The sequence below is a fragment of the Artibeus jamaicensis genome, unplaced genomic scaffold, assembly GCF_021234435.1.
Source record: "Artibeus jamaicensis isolate MK-2021 breed Jamaican fruit bat unplaced genomic scaffold, CSHL_Jam_final contig_466, whole genome shotgun sequence".
In the NCBI taxonomy this organism is placed as follows: Eukaryota; Metazoa; Chordata; class Mammalia; order Chiroptera; family Phyllostomidae; genus Artibeus; species Artibeus jamaicensis.
In genome coordinates, this window is record NW_026521844.1 from 13,042,061 (window position 1) to 13,065,685 (window position 23,625).

Sequence of the window (23,625 nt, forward strand, 5' to 3'; positions counted from 1 at the left end):
GGATCTCTGTGAGACTTCAATCACAGCCATTATTTACTGAGTGCTTAAGTATTTGACAAAATTGGTGTTGAAAACTGTATTTGCATTTTCCTATTTAATTCTTAGAATTGCCATTTTGTGTTAAAACAATTACAAAAAGTGGTGTCTTAAAACACTATCCATTTTATTTGTTCACAGTTCTACAGTCTGGGGTGAGCTAGGCTCTACAGTTCTACAGATCTTGATGGTGACACCGATGTGTTTGCAGTCGACTGGTGGGCTGGCTGAGTGCTGGGTGCAGCTCAGATTCTGTGTGGCTGGACTTCTCCCTCTCTCCACAGATCTCAGGGCCTCTCTCTCTCTCTCTCTCTCTCTCTCCATGTGCCTTCTCCAGCGGCTCAATTGGACTTCTTACCTAAAGTGGCTTAAGTCTCCCAAAGGTCCAAAAGCAGAAACTTCCATACCTCAGGGGTTAGGGTAAGGAACTAGTACAGTTTTGCTTCGTTTTCTTGGTTAAGGCAAGTCACTACCTCCGTCCAGATTTAAGTGAAAGGGACTCCATGAGGGTGTAACTAACAGGCAGGTAGTCCATTGACTACCCAGGAGGGCAGCAATGTCACAGACTAGAATAGTATCTCCAATTTGTAAATGAATAATCTGTGACTTAAGGAGGCTAACTTAACTCGCCCCATGTAGAGAATAGAGGTGGAAACTTCAAAGCTTAGATTCTAAATCATGGGTCAACAGACAAAATTTGTACAGGCATACCTCCTTCTTATTGTGCTTTCTTTTACTGAACTTAACAAAGATTGTGTTTTTAAAAAATTGAAGGCAAAACCCTCCACCAACAAAGAGATTACACTTGTTTTATTATGGTGGTCTGGAACGGAATCTGCAATATCTCCAAGTTATGCCTGTCTGGTGTTTAGATCTAGAATCTTGTGAGGTGACTACTACTATTGTCCCTAATTTTCAAAGGAAACCCAGGAATAATGAGCTTAGGTGTTTTGCTGTAGAGATTGTACATGTATCTGCTACACCTTGCTGCTTCATATGGGCAGTACCCGATACATATAAGGTACATGTTAATGTTATTTAACCTGAATTACTGTTTGAAGGAAGGACTCAAGTAAATCTTTTTAACTATCCATTATCACATCTTAAGACCGTTTGGGAACATCTAACGGCTCTGAGTTATTCTGCTATTCAATTTCCATTTCAGGTATCCCATCCTCTGTCCCTCACTATCTATTTCTAGGAGCTTATTAAGGAATGAAGACAATTTCCTTGCCCATCCAATTCCAACCCTGATTCTCATGACAGAGTTAGCTTTATGGTTCCCTCACCAGTTTCATTTCTTTTAGCAGCCAGGTACTATTTACAAAGTGGGGCCTTCCTTCTTGGGTGAGGACCTTCCTGGAGTAGGGCTGGCCTCAGGTTTCCATCATTTAATCATCAGGTCAGCCTTGCGGCTTTTGAATAACCACAGGGTCCCAGTCACTTCCTTTAGTTTCATAGCTAATTTCCCCATTGTAGAAACTGTGGCGGTTTCTGAAGATAGCTTTTGCAAAGATGCCACTTCCTATGGAGTCACTTTTGGTGGCTTCCCCCTTTCCTATGCGGATCCTGTGGGTACAATACTTGCTGCATGGGGGGAGTTCCAGTCTCCTGCAAGGAGCCACGCGCTGCTTATTTTTGCAGGTGTTCCACCTGGCTGTTTTTCTCTAAGGCAACCCTGATCTGTACCACTCTGGAAAATGTGGAATCAGAGTACACCCAGAAGGACAGATAATGGGGGAAGGTGCTTCACTTTGGTGGGCTCTGCTTTATTTTGGGCAATGATGGGCAGTAGCCACTGAGGAGTGGCCCCAAACACTCCCACCTTTTCCAGGGCAAAACTATAGGGAAGCCTTGTCTTTCCTGTAGACTTGTCTTCTTCAAGGCAGCTCCAGACTATAATTTGACTTTATTTCACCCTTATAAAAATGTTGAGGCACAATACTATTTTATTTAGCAAACAGGTATAACAGCTGGATGCTGCTCAAAACATTGTACATATGTTGTTTTTTTGAAGTACTTCATAAACTTCTATATAAATCAAATAGGGTGGGGTGGGTTTTTTTCACGCGCGCCTTACCTAGTAGCCACTTTCCCTTTCCCCCCAATGGAGAGGGAACGGGAGAGAAGGAATTGAGCTACTCCGGAGGGTAAGGCCGCCTACTAACCGCAGCTGTCTTGCCAGGCTAGATCTAGGAGCAGGGGGTCTCCACCCCTCGCTCAGACTCAGTCCGTGGGAGGGTGAGTTGCTTTTCCCGGGTCACTGGCGCACCCTCTTTACTCCCAGCCACCTGCTTGGGTTCCATCCCAGTTCCAGGCTCTCTGGAGGGCGTCAGGGACATTCCAATCCTCCCACTACCCTCGCGGATGTGGCGGGGGAGGGGCCCACTATTGCTCTCCCTTTCCAGCACCCATCTTTGTCTAAATTTCCTCTCAATCCCTGGTGACCTGATTCACTCCGCAGAGGAAACTAAGGATTGGTGGATGATTCGGAGGCTGTTTGTTTACAACGCACCCACTGGCGAAGCCGCATCTCTAACGACAGAGGTACTTTCTGGGCACCGTCTGCGCTCGAGCAGACAATTGAAAGCCAAACAGCCAGATGCCTCCTCGCCAGACCAAATATGGTCACAAGCGCTTAAGCAGCCTCCCCTGGAAAAGCTGGCCTTGGTGTCTCCCCTTGCAGGGGCGCACCCAGGCCCGCCCTCGGGCAGAACCGCGGATCAGTGTGGCGCTCCCCGCGCTCCCAGCCCTAGCACCCGGTACGAAGGGAAGGTGCCGCACCCAGGACCGTCCCCTCCTTGGTCAGGGCCCCTCACCGGCGTGCCCTCGCCGCCTCCGGCCTTGGTTTCGGTCCACGAGTCCTTGATTAAACAGGCTCGGGTCACTTTCCCTTTGATCCCGCCCCAAGCCCGTGGTAAACTCAAAGGAATGCAGATCCAGGGCTCCGCGGGAGAGGTCCGCACGACCTGGGGGAGTGGGTGTGGGGGACACCCTTCTCTTAGCCTGCAAAGTACCCATCACGCCCAAGGTTCTCTGGAGCCCCAGTGGGGGAGGAGGAGAAGGAGGAGGAAGGGGAGGGACGAGCGGGGGCAGGCAGGCTCAGGGCTTGGAGGTCATGCATAATTCAACAGCTCAGCGTTCGGCCCGCCTCTTTCCTGGGAGTGGGAGTTTGCTCCAAACTTTGTTTATGGGACAGTCCAGGAGCCGCGGCGGCCGCGCTGTCTGCTTCTTCTTCGTCTCCTCCCTCGAGAGCCCGAACGCCTGAGGCCAGTTTTGGGGATGTGAGAGCCGAAGCTCCTGGACTGTCAGGCACCAAGGCGGGTCGGGATCTGCCAGCTGGGCTCCGGCTCCAGTCCTGCGAGCTCGGGACGCACCCGAGCGACCCAGGCCCGACAGCGGCCGCCGCACGCCAGACTCCGCTTCACTGCGCGCCCAGGTAGTGCCCGCTGGAGCGCGCCCGCACACCACTCAGTCCGGGGCGCCCGGCCCCTCGGGCTTCCGGGGTCCAGAGGTGGACTTGGTTTGGGTTGAGACTTCTTTGGGGAGGGGGTGGGGGCGGGGGACTGCCTACTCTGGAAAGTTGCGACCTGTTCTTTGTCATCAACAATTCAGCAACGTCCCGAGTGCAGTTACCTACCCGCCCCCCCACCCCTCCCGCTTTTCCTGTTCCTCTCAGTAACTTTTTTTTTGCTCCAAGAAAGTTGCATAATTCTGGAGGACCAAGGGGACCCCTCCCCCATCCGGCTAGTCTCAGGGCTGGGAGTCTGGGATCCCGAGGCGGACACCTATCTGTCTCTTTTCTCTCCCTTTTTTCTCCCTACCCTCTCCTCTGACTTCCAGTAAAAAGCTGATCAGACCTTTTTCCTTGCAGAAGATGAATCCAGCCTCGGCGCCCCCTCCGCTCCCGCCGCCTGGGCAGCAAGTGATCCATGTCACGCAGGACCTAGACACGGACCTCGAAGCCCTCTTCAACTCGGTCATGAACCCCAAACCCAGTTCGTGGCGGAAGAAGATCCTGCCAGAATCCTTCTTCAAGGAGCCTGACTCCGGCTCCCACTCGCGCCAGTCGAGCACCGACTCCTCCGGCGGCCACCCGGGGCCCCGGCTGGCCGGTGGCGCCCAGCACGTTCGCTCGCACTCTTCGCCCGCGTCCCTGCAGCTGGGCACCGGCGCGGGCGCTGCGGGCAGCCCCGCGCAGCAGCACGCGCACCTTCGCCAGCAGTCCTACGATGTGACCGACGAGCTGCCTCTGCCCCCGGGCTGGGAGATGACCTTCACAGCCACTGGCCAGAGGTACTTCCTCAAGTAAGTCTTCCTGGAGCTGGGGGGCGAGGGGTGGGGGGCAAACAGAGTCACGATGCTTAGGGCGCGCTTGCTTGCTCGCGCGCGCGCGCGCGCGTGTGTGTGTGTGTGTGTGTGTGTGTGTGTGTGTGTGCGCGCGTGATGGTGTATCTTTCCAGGTATCTTTCCCAAAGATCTGGGAAACTGGAAGTAAGGAGTGGGTCCTGGGTATTGGAATGTTAAGGTACGGACCAGAAGCAGAGTGGTGACGTTCTTGTAGGACGTCGCGAGAGGTTCGGGACATAGAAACTCTGGAGGTAGAAGAAATAAAAGTAGGGTTTTTGTTTTTTTTTTTTTTGGTGGGGGGAGGGCGAAGCAATCCTCATGAGGCACATAGGTGACTTTGTCCCGAATCTGGAGTATTGACTCAGACTCCTGGGCACATACCCTTACCCACTTCTCTGACCATTCTAAGTCAGAAAGATACCCGAGACCCCGGTCCACTGCGATGTGACACCAAGATGAATGTGAGAAAAGTTCTGAGGCCTGGGGAGAAGGAACCCTTGGTAGTGTAGGTGGTCTTCAGTCTGTTTGTTATGGGGAAAAGCAAGCTGGAAAAGTGAACACTGCTAGGTAGGCCTCACCACTCCCAGCTTAGTGATGTAATGACCACACAGCACGGGCGATGTAATTAACAACTGCGTGCTGAAGTGGTTGTGGGCTGGACAAATGAATTGTGTGGAAATTGGGTCAGGAGTTTTATTATGTCATTATGTCTTACTTGGTAACTTAAAATACCATCGAATCAGGAGCCTGCTTTGTCATTCTTCTTTCCTTCACCTTGTTCCAGCTTGCTGGTGTCATGAATTACATTAGGTTCGTGTTAGACTGTACAGGAAAATAGGTTCACAGATAGAAAGAAGATTGTTTCAATTTTGGTATCTTAAGATAATTATATTCCAGAGGAGAAACCAAGCTGGAACTTGAAATGTAACCAGTGAGGTCATGGAGGGTCAGGCTACCCATGGCCTGGATGGAGGTTGTGCCAGCTGGACCTCTTGGTTCAGGATTGCCTTCGCTGGCTGGCCATTCACAGCCACTGAGGGAAACTCCTCTTCCAAGAACTTGCCTTTAGAGTTTATTTATTAAAAGTCCATGTTTCTCTGATAGAGCAGTCTAAGTCTGAATGTTATGTTAAGACATTGTGTGCTATTTAAAAAATATAATCAATCCTTTTAAAAAAGATTTTATTTATTTATTTTTAGAGAGGCAAAGGGCAGGAGACAGAGAGAGAGAGAGAGGGAACCATCGATAGGTTGCCTCTGGCACACCCTCAGTTGGGGACCTGGCCCACACAACCCAGGCATATGCCTTGGTTGGGAATTGAACCTGCAGTCTTTCAGTTTTCAGGCTGGTGCTCAATCCACTGAGATCACCAGCCAGGGCTCAATCCTTTCATTGGTATTAATATTTGCTATCCAAGGGCTGTAAAAATTAATACACAGTAATGGATGAGCTTTATTTTAACCAACTCTTTGACTCGTACTGGTGACCAGTTATTCCTTCCCTATGCCAAAGCTGTGGACTTCTTGTACAGGGAGGAGTTTTTTATTTGTTTCTGGGTTGGTGCAATGCTGGGAAGCACTTGTTCTGAAACAGACTTGATGGCTATTTTATTCGACCACTGGTTTTCTTCCTGTTATTGAGTGACAGTGTGGACATTTACTCAGTTCGTTGACTTTTAAATGGCTGGAGTTCAAGTATGTGATGTAATAACATGACATCTCTCTAAGTGTGATGATGTTGTTCTGAAGGATGACACTAGTTTCTAAGGCACATAAAGGTCCAAAATAGCTGCCATCTTATATTAATAAGTAAGTGCAGTTTTGAATATTTTATTGGAACTTTTATAGGAATAGTTAGTAAGAAATAAAATAAAATAACAATAATATGTAATAATTTTTGTAGGGGGGTCTTTTTTGGACCCAAATGATTTTTAAACTGTGTTTATGAATATACAGACAACTATATAGGAAGTAAGATGTGGGCTTGCCCATTATCTGAGGACAGCTAGGGGAAAAAGACCCTCAAATAAAAGCAAAACAAAAAAAATCCCTTTTATATACGTTTTGAATGACTGGAGTAGCTCAGAACTATGTGAAACTAGGGTAGCAGTGTAAGTTAGCCTCGGGTTTAGAGAGAAAGTTGCTCTGATTCATCTGCCCATCTCCCTAACTACAACCACTTCCCAACCCAAAGTAAAGTGCATCTTCATTTCACTGGATTGTCAGCGAGAACAACAGCTGAAAAAACAGGTAGGTGGTAGGCTAGCCTGATCTGATGCTGTCCCTGGAAATGTTTTGGCCAAGAAGCTTAGCGAACTAAAGAAATTAAGTCATCATGACTACTGTCTTTCAAGATTAGCAATCTGCTAAGAGTTCTCTGAGTTTCTGCTGGAACTTTGTTTAAAGTTGGAATAAGACAAATGTTATATGTCACACTTTGTTGCACAGCCTCAAAAGGCAGTGTACTTTGAGGGATTAAGTTTGAAAAATGACGGCAATTGACCTTGATTTAATTTCCTAAAATATGCTCATTACTTTGCTCCATCATCTGTAAAATGGTGCTAGCAGTAGAGTCCCAGGTCAGGAATTGCAGGCCTGCTAAATCAGAAATCAAAGCATTTTAGAATTGACATTGGCCATTTTTTTTTTCCTTCTAGAAACTGAGGACAGGGAACGGTGACAACTTAACTTTGGGAAAGCCATGCAGTTCTTTAATGGCAGACCCTGGACTGGGGCTCTGATCTGTTGCCCTCTGCTTACAGAGCAGTTTTCCGGTTTCCCTCCTCCCTCCTTTGTGCCCACGTCACTTCACCAGCTGAACAATGAGCTTAAGGGAAAATAAAGCCTGTACATCTAAGACGCCTTACAGGGCTTTTTGTCATTTTCTCAGGGAAGATTGTTCCTGGGTATATGATATACGTAATCACTTTCTGGTTCCTCCTGAAGGGCACCTTTCCTGACTGCTCATCCCGTGCTGTTCAGGCATTGCTTCGGGGTAGCATGTAACCACAGAAAAGATCAAATGTTGAAAACGCAGGGCCTCTGAAAACGACGGCATCGCTCCTGATGTGCTCTAATGATCAAAAACCAGGCCGGGTGTGTGCATGGGTATCGGGCTCTTAGCAGCCTGGCACACTGACTTTGAACATTGATCACATTGAAATTTTAAACCATTTCTGGTTATAAGTGGAATATGTGTTGATTGTACATAAACCAGAAAATAGGGAATTATAAAGAATAAAATGATCTGGCTTCAGTAGAACTTTCCATTGCAGAAAATTTTTATTTGAATAACATTCTATTAGAAAAAATATTTTATCCCCACTCCTAAATACAATTCCAATTATAATATTTGTCTGCCACTCCCAATTTTTAGTAATAATTTTCATGTTTTGCCTTTTTTAAAATGTGTGGTAGAAAATTATTTTTGTCAAAGTGATTTGTACACTTGGTAACAAACAAATCCAATAGAACAGAAGGACTTTTGTTGAAAAACAATGGTTTCCTTCACCTCCTTAAACCTCACAAAGAGGACCTTTTAATTTTTTAACTGTTTCTGTATTCAATTCTTAGATTGACACCTTCTTAACTTTAATATTTGTTTACCACTATTTTTTTGTCTTATCAACTTTAACTCCTGATATGAAAGTGAAATGTAGCTCCTTAAGTTTTCTTTCTTCCTCTTCCAAATTTAGTATTTATGTTGTTTTTAGTTTGTCTGTTAGGTCATCTTTGTTATTTTTGGGGTCAACTTTTGACAGTATTTCTGACTCTCCATTGTGTAAGTGAAGGAGGTTTGGGTAGCTACCTGTTATATAATTTCATTTTTATTAGCAAAACTCTAACATTCCAAAGCCCTGAACCAATTACCAATAAAAGTTTTGCGCTTTGCCCCCAAATTGACATTTTTATTTATAAATTATTCTTTTTTAAAAAGATTTTGAGGAGAAGGGAGGGAGAAAGAGAGGCAGAGAAACATTGGGTGCCTGAGAAATAGACTGATCCTCTGCCTCTTGCACACCCCCAGCCGGGACCTGGCCTGCAACTCGGGCATGTGCCTCAACAGGGAATCGAAGGACCTTTCGGTTTGCAGGCCGGTGCTCCATGTATTGAGCTACATCAGTCAGGACTATAAATTATTCCTGAAATTGAAAATCCATCGACAACAATTATATTATTGCAATTCTATAAATATAATTCATTTAGACTTGCACATTGGGTCTGGTGTCAGGACTTTTGGGCCAGTCAGAAGATGATATATCAGCACCAAAGTCAAACATTCTTTACTCTTACAGTTAGTTGTTTACTATTGTGTCACTTTTCAATTTCTTCATCTTTGTACCTTGACTTTCTTACACATTTCTTCCTGGTACTTCTAATTGCCTTTTTATATGTTTATATGTTATTTGTCTTTATTCATGTCTCAAATTTTTTCTAGGCTCTTAATCCCATCAGTGTATCAAGTTGTCCCCTAAGCTTTTATGCCCAGACTCCATCTTTCTGAGCCATTCTGGACTGTAGCCCTACAACAGAGTTGTCATCCTGGAAGTTCTTTTTACTTCTCTCCATGGCTGAAAGTGCTGTTTCCTTTTTCATTGTCTTCCTTTTTTTTTGGTGTATGCCTTCATTTTGTTGGAGTACATGCTTGAGTAACTTCATAAGAAATGTTTGTGGGATGTAAATTGTGCAAGTCCTCCTTTTCAATTTGAAAATATTTATTTTAAAGGTTGTTTTAAAATGCTTTTCTTAAAGAACTGACTTGAGTGTTTTCTTTCTATTTATCTTTGGATGACAATCTATAATGTAATCGCTTTCATGAACGGCTTTTTGTCATTCAAAAAATGCCTGCCTGCTGCCTTAGTTTCTTTGTAAAATGAGGATAGTAATAACTATTTCGTGGTATTTTGAAAGATCAGATGAGATAACGTATTTGAAGTGCCTGGCACATAGTAGACTTTCTGTGCAAGTTTCTTCCTGACTCCCCTTGCCTGTCTCCCGACACGCGTACCCTGTCTACCTGGCCCAAATCCGATGCAGAAACCTTGACAGTAAAAAAGCTGATTTTGACTTTCGGTTGTAGTTATGGCCCTGATTGACAACCTGGATCTGGGATTGAAAGCCAGTTTGTAAAATTTCAAATAAATATTGAGAGTCACTTTTCCTGTTAAGGAATCTAAATAGAAATGCCCACCGGTACCCTTTTGCTTTAGCATCTTGGACAGATAATACCTAACCCCTTCTGAGGTAAACAGTCTACTTTTTTTTTCTTTGGAATCTGGCTTGTAGTTACTAGTGGGCTGAGTTTGTGAGGGGTGGATGGGTGGAGAAATGGGAGACTTGAAGAGGGGAGGTAATTGACATTTTTGGATGACCTACTCTATGCCAGACAAGGCAGGGAGCTGAATCCGAGCTTCCCAGAGAGACATCAGCAGAATCGGCCATGGAATATTCTCCTGACACGTGTGTATAAAACCTTTTTTCATAACCCTAGGTGCTTTCACATATATTCTTTCTTTTAACCCTTGTAGTGACTCTGTGAATAGTACCTGTTATTAACTCATTTTACTGTTGAGGAAACTGAGGCTTGATAGGTTGAGTCAATGGCCTAGGGTCACATAATAGGTGAGTGGCAGAGATTGGATTGTGATTCTAAAACCCATATTCCTGCCCTTACATTGTGCTGCCTCATGCCAGTTACATGCCCATAATTAGGCCCTTTAATTAGATATCCTAGAAGAGAAGGTAACTCTGGAGTGGTGGATAGAGCATGAGAATTTGCTTCTGAACTCAGTCTGGGTGATCCAAGTTAGGACTCTTGGTGCTGGGGGGCAGAGAGAGAAGGAGGTAATGAAACAACAACCAAACCAGACATGGATCATATACCTGCAGTGCCTATTTATATTTTATTCTGAAGATTCCCACCGTTAAGGAATCCGTATGGTTTCACAGGGAGGTGAAATCCATGTGGTGATTGGGAGGCAATGACCTAGTTGACGTCTGGATTGGGTGCACTGGTGAGAACTTGTGGAGAGGGTCAATCAGATGATATTTGTACAGTAGTTCCAAGGAGAAAAAGAGATAGGTTTTTCTCATTACCTTTATAATTCCAGAGATTGATTGGAAATAAATTGCTGTAGAGATTTGAGGCACTGATTCTCAATTTTTGCTTGTTGACCAACTGGGTTGAGACTTGTAGGAATTATAGCCTGAAATCTCATGCCCTCCCTTCCCTTCCTCTTTCAGTTAAATATCTAATCACAGGAGAGGGAGATGGAAGTAGAAGAACCAACCAAGCGAAGGAAAATTTTTTTAAAAATAAGGGGTGATTTGGAAGACTTGAGGAGTGAAGTAATTAGCTTATTATGGAAGGGCAAATTCTGAAGGGTTGGCCCTTTTGCTGGTCTGTGGGAGGCTGTGAATGTTTTAGTGCATTGAAATACCAGTAGAGTGTTTCCAGTGCATTCCTTGGAGCCCTAGTTCATTCACATGCTTTGTGAACAGAGGGTTTCTGGACCTATTGATTTAGGACAGGGATGTCAAACTCATTTTCACCAGGGGCCACATCAGTCTTGAGGTTACCTTCAAAGGGCTGAATGTAATTTTAGGACTGTATAAATGTAACTACTCCTTAACTAGGGGCAAGGAGCGCTACATTCAGCCCTTTAAAGGCAACCTCAAGGCTGATGTGGGCCCCAGTGGAAATGAGTTTGACACCCCTGGTTTAGGATGAGTGTCATCCTCTATCCTTCCCTTAGAATTCACAGTATATTAAAACATTGAAGGCTGCAAAGTCACTTATTACAACAACTAGTTCACTTTTGTTTAAGCCAATATTTCACAAACTTATTTGATTTTCGAACATTTGATAGTATAACTATCATCTATTACCATCCACTCAGGAATGAAACCTTTTTGTGACCTTCACTATTCTTACAGTTGAGAGTTTCATGTCTAAATTAAGTTGTAGTTTTTCTTTTCAGTGTGCTTTGTGTATATGTATTTTCATTTATATTTCATGATTTAACAGTTAATTACCAATACTTAGAGGTGAGAAATGGCCCCGAATATCAGATAAGTGGGATATATTACAAGAAAAATAGCAATTACAGTACAGTTTGATAGGATCATAATCCTGGTTTCTTTTTAGAAGTGTGTGTGTGTATGTGAGAGAGAGAGAGAGAGAGGAAGAAGAAGGATACACACCAAAATGTGTACAATAGACATTTCTAGGATTATGGGTGATTTTTCTTATCTGCCTTTCTGTCTGTTCCAAATATCCTACAACAAAACTGTTTATTTTCTTTAAAAATTTTTATTTATTTTTAGAGTCATAAGAAGGGAGACAGAAAGAGAGTGAGAGAAACAGATGTGAGAGAGAAATATCTGTTGGTTGCCTCTCGTTCTTATGCGTCTAGAGAGGGACTGAACCTGCAACCCAGGCTTGTGCCCTGGCCAGGAATTGAACCTGTGTCCTTTTGCTTTGTGGGATAATGCTCAACCAACTGAGCCACACTGGACAGGTCATACATTTCTTTATTTCTTTTTATTTTTAAAATATATTTTATGGATTATGCTATGACAGTTGTCCCATCCCCTCCCTGCCCTTATTCCCCTCTGCCCTGCATCCACCATTCCACCTGCATTCCTCCCCACTTAGTTCATGTCCATGGGTCGTACATATAAGTTCTTTTGCTTCTTCATTTCCTGTACTGTTCCTAACCTCCCCTTGTCAATTTTCTACTGACCATTTATGCTTCTTATTCCCTGTAGCTTTTACCCCATTCTCCCCTGCTCCTCCTCCCCCTCTCCTCTGATAACCTGCCATGGGATCTCCATTTCTACATTTTTTTTTTAAATTGGCAAGAGTGAGGTTATAAAAACAGCAAGAGAAGGAAAGAGAAGAATCAGTGGAGCGGTAGATCTTGGTGGGTAGATTTGGACCCTGGGGCCATCTTAGGTGGAGTTCAGCTTATATAACTGAAATGTTTTTCTTGTTTTGGTAATTGGTAAAATCTTAACCAAGAATTCTCCATAGATGTCCCCTTAGGATGAGAAGTCAGCTTATGGAAAATCTCAGGTCATATGGATTTCCTTTAGTTTAGCCTTCATCTGTGTGCTCTTTCCTAGAGTTCTAGCTTTTATTTACTGTTCCATCTAGGCACAGCAGACAGTAAATAGGGAAGATGTTCAGTCGTTTGGTGCTGTTAGGTGAAGTGAAGTCAGGGGATTCATATGCATTGCTTATCGTTGTGCCTGGCAGGTAAGCACTGATGAAAGTTTATTATTGTTACCATCCCTGCTTGAGATGGGAATGGGGCTGTGAACTCCCTTGACCTTTCTTTTGTGGCACCTAAAGGACATTAGTTGTTTCTTCATTTACAATGAAAAATTATTGAACTCCTTTTGTGTGCTTGCAGCATGCAGCATACCTTGAGGTGAGAGATAGGTGCCAGGTTTCCTGACCTCAGGGAGCTGACAGTCTACCTGGGGAGACAAGGAGAACACAGACAAACCAGGCTAAATAGCTGCCTTCTGACCTGTGAGGTGGCAGTGCCTGGAGCAGCTGCTCCCTGTGGGTTGAAACGTCTTGTGAGCTGTCTCGTAATAAGGCAGTCCTTTCTATTTTGGCTACTGGTCTGAAATTTGCAGCCGTACTGAATGTCTTTTGGTTTCACCCATTGGCTATGCTCCCTCTGGCTTTGGAAACTTGGCACAAGCTATTACCTGTGCCTGGAACATTATTTCCCTGCTTTTTGCCTGGTTAACTCCTACACTACCTTTAGGCATCAGCGTAGATGCTGTGTCTGCAGGAGGTTTTTCCCGACTCAGCCCCCACGCTGGTTTAGATGAGCCTGTTAGGTGCTCCCAGAGCCCTGTGCCTCAGCTGAAGCACTAGTGCCATAATACTGTTTAATTATTTCTCTTTTCTTGCTACTCTAACCTCTAGGAGACAAGAATGGTGTTTGTCTTGCTTGTCATTGTATAACCTGAGCACAGTGCCTGGCACATAAGTGGGTGCTTGATAAGGAAGGAATACTGTCCTGTTTTCTTTTAGCCATTTGCATTAGCCATTTCTTATAGGAATCTGCCATGTTTGGGAATGTACTTCCATCATGCTTTGCCCCTTGGTCTGAAAATTTAGAATTATAGCTCCACCTACTAAATGCAGTAGAGAGGAAGATGGATGAAGGGTGGGTGGGTGTTCACAGACATCTCTGTAAAGGTGATTGGGTATAAATGGAACCTTAAAAAATGGGAAGAATGTGGGTAGGTGGGCAAAGAAGCCTCCTGGGAAAAAGGGGATAAGAAGAGAAGTGCAGAAGCAGAAATGCTAAGAATTTGATTTAAAAAATATTTATTGATTGATTTTAGAGAGAGGGAGGGGAGAGAGAGAGAAAGAGAGAGAGAAACATCAATTTGTTGGTCCATTTGTCTGTGCACTCATTGGTTGATTCTTGTATGTGCCCTGATCAGAGATGATACTCTTAAGTAACAGAGCTACCTGGCCAAGGCCTAAAGGTGTGGTTTTGAGGCCAAGAAGAACATAGCCTGACTTGGGCGAAAACGAGTGTTGGTTGGTAAGTGACTATGCATCCCATTGAGGCTTTAGACCCTCAGCTAGGATGGGAATACTGACATTTTGTTAGTAATTGTCAACTTCATCTCTTAATTCTGAGATTGCCAATCTTAGCTTTATCTGAATGCAGGAGAAGACCCTATCACTGACCCCTCAAAGATGTTGAGATCTTTCTAATTGTTTAGGGAACTAAGCATTTTATACTGACTTAAGAGTCTGAAATGGCAGAGCCTTTTATAGCAATCCACCCATCCATCTGTCCATCCATATGTCATGTATTCAGTTTAGCCTGTGCAGTTTCTCAGTAGTGGGTGGTCTTTGCTCTTTGGCTTAGGCCCAGACCTACTGAGTCTGCCATTTCTGCTGGTAAATGAGTAGCTTGTGGCTCTAGTTATTCCCCAAACACCCTCATGTGGTTTTCAATAGTTTCTCAGCTCTTTTGAGGCTGATCATCGGGGCACAGACAAAATTCAGATTCTGCAACCCAGTGAACTGACCAAGGCCCACCTAGACCCTTCCCCTGGGGATGCCTGGTCTGAGCAGCCGGCAGCCTTCCTCCCTGAGGCAGCCTTTCTAAACTATCAGTGGAGCCCAGCAAGGGTCTTTTCACGCTAAGCCACAGGCTGAATCACATGGTGATGTTTTCAGGTGATTTCTTTAAATTAAAAAAAATGTTTTTGAATAGGTAAGACCCATAAATGACAAAAATTCAAATAGTAGCAAAGCAGCACTGTGAGAAGTTTGTCTTCTACCTTCCCCTAGTCCTCTGATTCTCTTTCCAGAACACCAGTGTGAGGTAGCAGATGATATCTCAGTGCTACTCAAGGTGTGGCCCCATGGACTGACACCTTGTATGACTGCAGCTGGTTCCAGACAAGCTACATGTAGAAGCCGAGAGTGCTTAGACACTTTTATAGCAAAATGACATTGTTGTGACAACTCAGCACATGATCAGTGGGATTGTCTTGTGGAACAGGGTAGTTTGGGTATGTCAGACTTTTGTGGTGACTCATATGTGGCCCAAGCTGTCCACAGGTCTTGACGGATTGGAAATAAACCCTGGTCCTTTACCACAAATAGTTTAAGAATCACTGATCTATCTGTTTCTCTTAATTCTATTTATCCATCCACCCACCTTCCTATCTATCATTTTATTTTTCCATCCATCCTTATAACTGTCTTTTATGTATCAACCAACCAGTCAACTATTGTATTTCTTATTAACTTACCAAGAATAATCCATCTGAGATGTTGAATAGTGAGTCTCAATATAGAAACAAGCTTTACTGCACAAACGTTTAAGTATGATCTATTTTCCAATACATAATATATTTTATGTGTTTGTGGTCCCTGTGCTAACTCATTGTTTTGGAAATATGCTTTGGCACACTTCAGTTCTGAACACTGAAGATAAATCTAAATTCTGTTCTCTTTTTGTGAATAATCTACCTGCAAGCATTGCTAGCTATGCACTGAGTAACTAAACCATGGTGCCTGGAGAAGAACATGCGTGCTGGATTGATTATTAAAATACATGCTAGATTGTTTATTAAAAATATATATCCTTTTTGTGCTGGCTTTGCTACAAACATTAAGATGTTGAATATTGGTCTTTCTCCCAATTTGTCCATGAACATCATTTTTTGGCCTAGGCATTCAAGGGTTGGGGAAGCAGCTGCGGTAACCCATTGAAAAGTAGACCATGCAAGCAAATGACAGATGGAACTAAAATAAACACAGAATTTTTACTGACTTGATTTTAATCATTTTCAGATTTATTTTTAAAAGCTGGCTTTTAAACATACTCTTATCAGAAATATTAAAACAACTGAAGGATATAAAGTGAAAAGAGTCCTTTACCCACTAGTTTCTACTGAAGTGTAACCACTGTTCACAGTCGCTTTTGCGTCTTCCAGGAATTTATTACGCACATATACAACTTCACTTATAATGGCATCAGTTGGTCGTTTCGAAGTTGTGGGAGCCACGAGCTTAGGTAGTCTTTGTTTCTGGTTGACTTTTGCATGGCCTTGGAACTACACAGAGTAGAGGCATGGATTGAATTATGGAGAACTAGATGTGACTGATGGGGAAGTCTTAGGGAGAAAAAAGCTTTGTTGGGGTAACTGTAGTTCAGATTGGGATTTGGCTTTGTGGTTCAAGAAGTTAATGTCCTTGGTGTTCTGAAACTGATGAGGTTTTTGGGATGGTCTGTGGGCTGTACCGGGACGAAATAGGGATAGAAATTTTAACTGCAGTTTTAGAATTTGAAACAGTGACTTGAATATTTGCCACCTTGGAATGAAGTCCTTAAAGAGTGTTTTAGTTGCTGGGAACTTTCTTTCATGGGACTGAAAAAGGGAACACGGGACATCATTTAAAGGATTTCAAAGAGGAAAGCTGCCAGAATTTGGCAGTAGGTTAGATTGGAGCACCGAGGGAAAGATGGGAAAAGGAAGTCTTGCAGGCTGTATAATGGCATGAATGATGCCACTAATTGTAACAAGCAGTACTGAAAGATTTAGAAGAGGCTGAGACATTTTTTAACACGTTGAGTTTGAAGTAACATTAAGATATCCAAGGGACATACACACATACGCACACATAAAATAGTTAACTAATTTATATCCAGATAACTAATGATACCTAACTATATCTGTGTAACCGTAACTCTGTATATGTTTGTTCAAATTCAGATGTGGATGAGGTTTCTGAGAGGTTACAGATAGAGTGAGAAAAAAAGAGAAGAAAGTCCCAGTAGACCCTGTAAAGGAGATGGAGAAGACACAGCCAGAGAGATAGGAGGGAATCCATGAAATGCAGGGAAATGCAGGGAAGAGAAAGGGTTAATTCTGTGGGCTGTTTCTCAGAGGTCAAGGCGAGAACTAAAAAATGTCCAGTGGATAGTTTTTCCTCTAAGGATACTTTCTTTCCCCAGGGTAGGGCAAGGGCCTAGGGTACTAATTTACATAATCTAGTTTTTGAAGAGAGAACAATGAAGAAATTAGGTATCTTAATTGGATAAGGTTCATCTTCCAGTTCCCTTATACTCTGGCTCTCTTACTGCAGGCCTGATTGGGTACAAAAGGACTGCACATTTGCTTATTTAAACATCCTGTTAAAATGAGGTCTGAAATCAGAGTTTTTTAACTAACCAAGTTAAGTAGTGAGATTTGGTAAAAACATGGCTCTGTGATGATCACTTGCCGTGAGGGATTACAGTCTCCAGTCTTAGCAGTGGTGGAAACCTCGCCACAGTTTATAGCACATGGGGCTGTTATTGCTGGGACGCGTCATACTTAATTGCAGCCATAAACATAGCAGATTCTGTTTGGAGAGCATCAGTTAAAAATTTATGTTTTGGAATATTATGTAATTGTAGTTTCGGATAATCGTTTATCTTTCCTATCTTTATTTCTTCATTTGCTGTAACTGATTTTGATAGCTGCCAAAGGAGATTCTGAAATTAGTGCAGGTAAATGCCCAGGCCAGTTTATCCTTTCAAAATAGGTAAGTAAATAAAACATGTTTGATGACATCAAACTGGTTTAAGTGAGTTTGGATGTATATTGTAGCTAAAGGTGGAAGTTAAAAGGCCATTCTGTTGCATTTTGCTAGTATGGGGTGGCTTTGTTACTGGTTTGGAATTTGTATAAACGTGAATTTTGTAGGAGGGGTTAAGAACTATAAAAGAAGCAGTAAATTTCAGTGCGCCTTATAAAATTACCTAGGTTTTCTGAATTTGCATTCTCTAGTGCAATTATCTCCACTTTCATGGGTCTGTTTTATGTAATGTGCGAAATGTAAGGCTATGTAAACAGAATGTTTGATAAATGTGGTTATTTTTACATAATTAAATCATCCAAGATATATTTGGCTATTCATGCAGTTTAACATAAAATCCAACCATAAATATATATTATACAAAAACTTGGAAGGAGGAAAGATAGGAATGGAGAAAGGATCAGTTACTTAAGTGTTTAGCTGTATTCAAGTATATTTGTAAGAGATAATTTCCTTTTCTCAGGTTCTAAAATAAGTTTAGCTATGTTATGTATGGTCTGAAAAGAGTTGAAGTTGAATTTACCAATCTTGCATCTGTGTAAGGATGGAGATGGCAAGGCTGTGCCTTAGGCTTTGGAAAGCGGAGTTCTCAAGTGGAGGCCCCAGGGCTGTAATCCATGCAGCCCACAGTGCAGCCATTGTTCTTTCTATTTGTCTGTTGCTTACCTGTTAATAACTATTGAGTAGTCTGTGATTATTAACAGATATTTAACAGCAGGGGCAGAGTAGAGGGTAGGGTCATTATGGACAATTTGGAATGTCAGCACTAAAGACAAGATTTTAAAGGTTAGATCTAGAATTGCTGAAACTTTTGCCAAAAACTTTGGCAGGTGAGTAGAGTAAGGGGTGGACTAGCACGGACTTTTTAATTATTAGCCAGAGTGAAGTGAGTCAAGGTGTGCCGCAGTGTTTTTCGTTTAACCTGATAATTGGCCAGCCCTAGTTAATTGGTTGAAAACCATTAAAGGTTCTCAGTTGCACATGATTTTGGAATGTTCAACTTGCCTTGTGTGTGAATAAAAGGGCCCATGTTCTGGCTAATTAAAGTGCATTTGTCCACACTCTCCTTAAAGCCAAGTGGCAGTAACAAGTTAAGTTTTAAGAGTTCTTGGAAGGTCCTTCTGAGGTGTGGTAAACATCTTGGTGACTGGTACGTATCTGTTTGGAGTCTAGTTTTGAGAGCTGCTGAAAAAGAGAGTATTTTAAACTTCCAAGTGAGCATGGAGGTGTAAACTGATACCATGGAGTTGCCTGAGCTAAAGTGAAAGATCTTATTTACTGACATGTATTACAGATGGGTTTTTTAAAACAATGTCTGTTTTGTACAGTGAGAGTAAAGTCTGCCAAGAGTAAAACAAAAAAGTTATATAGTGGAACAAAAGAAAAGGATACTGTGAAATAAATAATATCTATATAATACCATTAAAATATAAGGTTTCCTTTCCAAAATGTAAATGTGAATTTTTAAAAGATTCACATCTTTTAAAACTTGGATTTTACTTTGATCTGTCTAGTAACTTGGTACATAAAGTCATTATGGTTCTGAATATATCCGCATCTGGACTACTTCAATAAACAATACATCTGTATAGCATGTAAAAGATAAATAAACCTGAAGTGACATTCTGTTTTAGCGGTAGCATAGAAATTGGTTTTTATGATAATAGATCAAAAGTAGTTCATTGGCAATAAGCAAAATGTTTTCATCTGTCAGTTTCTAAGGCTAGGATAACATTTAATATAAACTATATTTGTTTTAACCTATCATTTGTCTATGAAAACCAATGAGGGAATATAGGCAAAGGGGTAAGCTAGAGAAACATTTAAATTGAGCATGGAGAGCTGATAAGTAGTTCAGGTTGTTTCGTTCTTGCTCTGAATGGATTTTGAACATAAGGAGAGATTGCATGGAATTAAAAATTGTTGTTTTTGACCTTAGTGGAGAGGCATGCATCTGAATACTGTTGGAGGACCAAAATGTTGCTCACAGGGATTTTATAAGAAAGGTAGGCACAATTCTTGTGCAAGGTAGGCTACTTCAATACTGAGATCCAGGGTGTCCTGTTAGTGCTTCATGCAATTATAACGTTTCAAAGGTGAACTTTTAGGGAGGTTAGTTTGTTGAGGAGAGGAAGATAATGGAATAAGTTGAACAAATGTCCAGAAAGGGTTTATAGAGACCTTGAAATGTTTGTAGATGTCCTTTGCTGTAGGACAAGGTCAGAAATGTTGCCCAAGTAGTTTATAGAAAGAGATAACCTTAATCTACTCAGAGTAATGAAGAAGAATTATCTACTCATTTTAAAGACATTTGAAAGACTGGCCTTTGCAGACCTCCACTAGAACTTTGTGGAATGGGCTGACTTGAATGTAACTAGGTCTCTTTAAGTGACATTGTGCGGTGGCTCTGCACAGCAGCCCAGAGACAAAGTATCTGCCTTTCTGTGCTGGCTGTGTGGTGATGCCCAGATCTCCATTTGAGCTAGTGCTCCAGTGTCTTTGCTCTGAAGCCTGTTGGTAGACTGTCTGGCTTTGACTTGCTTCCTGCCTGCTTTGGGTGAATTTAAAAATCTGTTTGTTTCACTCGGCATCATCCGGCTGGACCTTACCCATAATTCCTGCATTTTAATTATGGGGGTTATTATAGGACAAGAGCTTCTTTGTAAAAGAGCACGCTTAATACTCTGGGGTCTAGCGTGACTAGCGGATATAAATTGTATGGAAGCAATTAAACTCAAAGGAAATGTCATGTGGGCTGAATTTAAACGTACAGACTTGTGTCATTGATTTTTTTTTTTTAACTTAGAGAAGGGTGGAGAGAGAAAAATGAAGGAAAGGAGAAGAGAAATAGGCCAAGATAGTGAGGGAAGCATGCACAGAGACAAGAGAAAAGGAGTCACTTTAATCATTTGGTTAAAAATCACAAGTCCAGAGCCAGTATTATGCTAATGCCTTTGCCCTTCATATGAACTCTCTAACAATACAAATATTAGGGAATTATACTCTACTTGGGAGCTTGTATCTCTTTCCAGTAGGTCACCTCCCTCTCAAGGCGCATGTGTATGTAGGAGCGGAGTGATTTTCTGAGAATGCGAGTGAACAGTCCTGAAGGCAGCCCGTAGTGATCGTAACCGCGCTGCTCTCTCTCGTTTTCTATTTTACCTTCATGGCCTCTGCATATTTCATGCAGAGGGGCTTGTCTTTGGACTTTTGATTAAGAGTATGTGTCATTTCTCTCCCTGGCCTGGAATGTCCTCCATCTCCCTACTTGGTCTGTTAGGACTCAGCCAACTCCATCGCCCCTCTAACACCTTGTTGCACCATCAAATTGAAAGGTGTCTCTTCCTCCAGATCTTTAGAGTGGTTTGATATGTACAGATAATTTGGTAATTATAATTTCTCGTGTCCATTAAAATGTTGTAGAAGGCTTGTTCAACGAATGGCTTTATTTCATTCCCGCCACATGTTGAGTCTTAGAATAAGGACCTGGTCTCTCGTATTGTCCCTCATATCCATCATACATTGGTACCAGGGAATATTTATTTGTTAAGATCGATGCTGATGTTGAACATGCTGTTGAAATAAAACATTGCTGGGTGCTCAGAGCCAGAAATGGATGCTTTTAGGTTGGATGTAATAGCACAGTAAGTTTGATTTGAAATTGGGTGTTAGAAATAATAGACAATGATTGAGCATTTGCTCCAATGGAAAGTGCTTGTGCTTTATTTTCGTCCTTTGTACTGTGAACTCCTTTAGGACAAGAACCAAATATTATCCTTTGTAGCTCTCCATTGCCTGGCCCAATGCCTGGCACACAGAGTAGGAGATCAATTAATATGTTTTGAAAGAAAGGGAAGTGATTTTTTATTTCTCCATTATTTAGATCGTCTGGTATTTCTTTCCTAATGCAATAAGCCGATAGGTATTTATTAAGCACATACTATGTGTCAGATACTGGTACCATGCTTTAGCATAGTGGGTACTCATAAAGTATATTACACTTTAGGATATATTTTATGCTTTGTATTTAAATATTGGTATAACTATAAGTTCTAAGAAATTACTTTCTTAAACAGAACAGTGATGATCTGAGAGGGGCAAAGCTGCCGATAAGAATTCACTATATTTGTTTGTTTCCAGGTTATTTCCACATTCCACTCCATGCTGCAAAGACAGCGCCCCAACCTGTCCCTCGCCTTGTCCCCTCTCCCCACTTTCAAATGATCCTAAGATTGTAACCTTTCCAAAGAGAGCTAGAGAGGTAGTACACTGTTTAGGTTTCAAAGGACTTTTCAGGATGCAAAGTAAATAAGGGGACTTTGAGATATCAACAATACTGTAATTAAGTGGATTAACCGTGTCAATAGTGAATACAGAGATGTCAGAGGAGCTAGTTAGTAATAAGTAGTTAAACACAGACTCAGGTCCATTGTCAGTGGTATCACTACCATCCACAAACAAACTTAAAAGGAAGTCTAACCAGATAAACCCAGGAGAAACGATTATCCTGGGAACATCACAATCATATATCCATTATTACTATCTTTATTGTAAAATTTAGCTTTGGCTCTTTTATTTCTTACATTTTCCATAAGGCCACATAGAACCAGGATTTAACATAATTGTATTTTCAGCTCTTTGAAAACTGGAAAATGAGCCTCCTTCTGACCAGAAAAAAGAGAAGAATTTAAAGTTACAAACCAGCCCTGGCTGGTGTAGCTCAGTAGACTGAGCACGGGCCTGTGAAGCAAAGGGTTGCTGGTTCGATTCCCAGTCAGGGCACATGCCTGGGTTGCAGGCCAGGTCCCCAGTGGGAGACACATGAGAAGCAACCACACAAAGAGTTTTTTTCCTTCTCTTTCTCCTTCCCTTCCCCTCTCTCTAAAAGTAAATAAATGAAATAAATAAATAAAATTACAAACTGGGTTTACTTTCATGGATGATAATATATTAAATACAACAATGTCCATTTTTTAATTTTTTAAAATTGCCCAAGTTATATTTAAAGAAACCCAGGGAGCATTTCTCAATCTATTGAGATATTACTTCCCAGCAATTGTTGTTAGTTTGGTTCAAATAAACTCACCAAAAAAAAAAAAAGAAGAAGAAGCAGCAGAAACCCACCTAGAGACAGTCTCTCCAGACTCGCTATGTCCAGCTCTGCTCTTCTCCCTGGGATGGTGGGTCCCCTGCTTAGTCCAGGGTCTGACCTTCAGGAACACACAGGATCCTGTGGAAACTGGCAGTTCAGATTTTTTTCACCTCTTTCTTTTTTTCTTTCCTTTAAAGTATGTTTTTCCATGATAGTAGCTAGAGATCTCCCATCTATATTATTCCAGCGTATGATTATACCACAGTTTATTTACCTATTTTTTAAGTAATGTGGCTGTAATACTATTTAAGCCTCCTTGTCTGCAATATCTGCAATAAATTCAGCTCTTCAAAAAATATTTATTTATTTATTTGTTTATTTATTTATTTATTTATTCATTCATTCATTCTTGGGTGAGGTTCTTCCATAAAGTCCAACAGGTGCAGCAGATGCAGAAGGTGAGGAGACCCAGGCCAGGGCCTTGTACAGGGAACCTTTCCTTATTTATTGATTTTAGAGATAGAAGAAGGGTGAGTGGAGAAAGGAGAGAGAGAGGGAGAGGAACAGAGAGAAACAGAGAAACATCCACCTAGCATTTCACCCATCTGTGCACTCACTGGTTGATTCTTACATGTGCCCTGACCCAAGATTGAACCCGCAACATTAGTGCATCGGGCCTGTGCACTAACCAACTAAGCTACCTGGCCAGGGAGATCCAGTTCTTACTTCATTTGAATTTTTCATCATTTTTAAGGGATATTTTTAGTAATTACCCAAAGATGTGAGATTCTACAAGTCCAATTACTAAAATTACATTGTATTTTTATGGTAGCTTAAAACTTTAAAAAATAATTGGCTTGGGCACTATATCTCCATCAGCCTTGTGAGCGGGCACCATGGGAGTGGGGTGGGCAGAGATACCACAACATTCTCATAACTGCAGGAAGGGGAGGGTCAAGCAGAGCCCAGCTCTGGTTTCTGACAGCCAGTCAAGCACGGCTCTTTGG

The 23,625-nt window shown here is 42.2% G+C and overlaps 1 protein-coding gene across 1 annotated transcript in view; it reads left to right on the plus strand.

Annotated features, from left to right (window-relative positions):
- Positions 1 to 3,192: 3,192 nt before the first annotated feature.
- The window catches only part of WWTR1 (WW domain containing transcription regulator 1), a 125,969-nt gene continuing 105,536 nt past the window's right edge, over positions 3,193 to 23,625 (plus strand). Inside the window, exons 1-2 of the mRNA XM_037150428.2 lie at positions 3,193 to 3,475; positions 3,911 to 4,344. Of these exons, the coding sequence (XP_037006323.2) occupies positions 3,914 to 4,344 (431 nt within the window). The 5' untranslated portion in view covers positions 3,193 to 3,475; positions 3,911 to 3,913. The remainder of the gene's footprint in view (positions 3,476 to 3,910; positions 4,345 to 23,625) is intronic.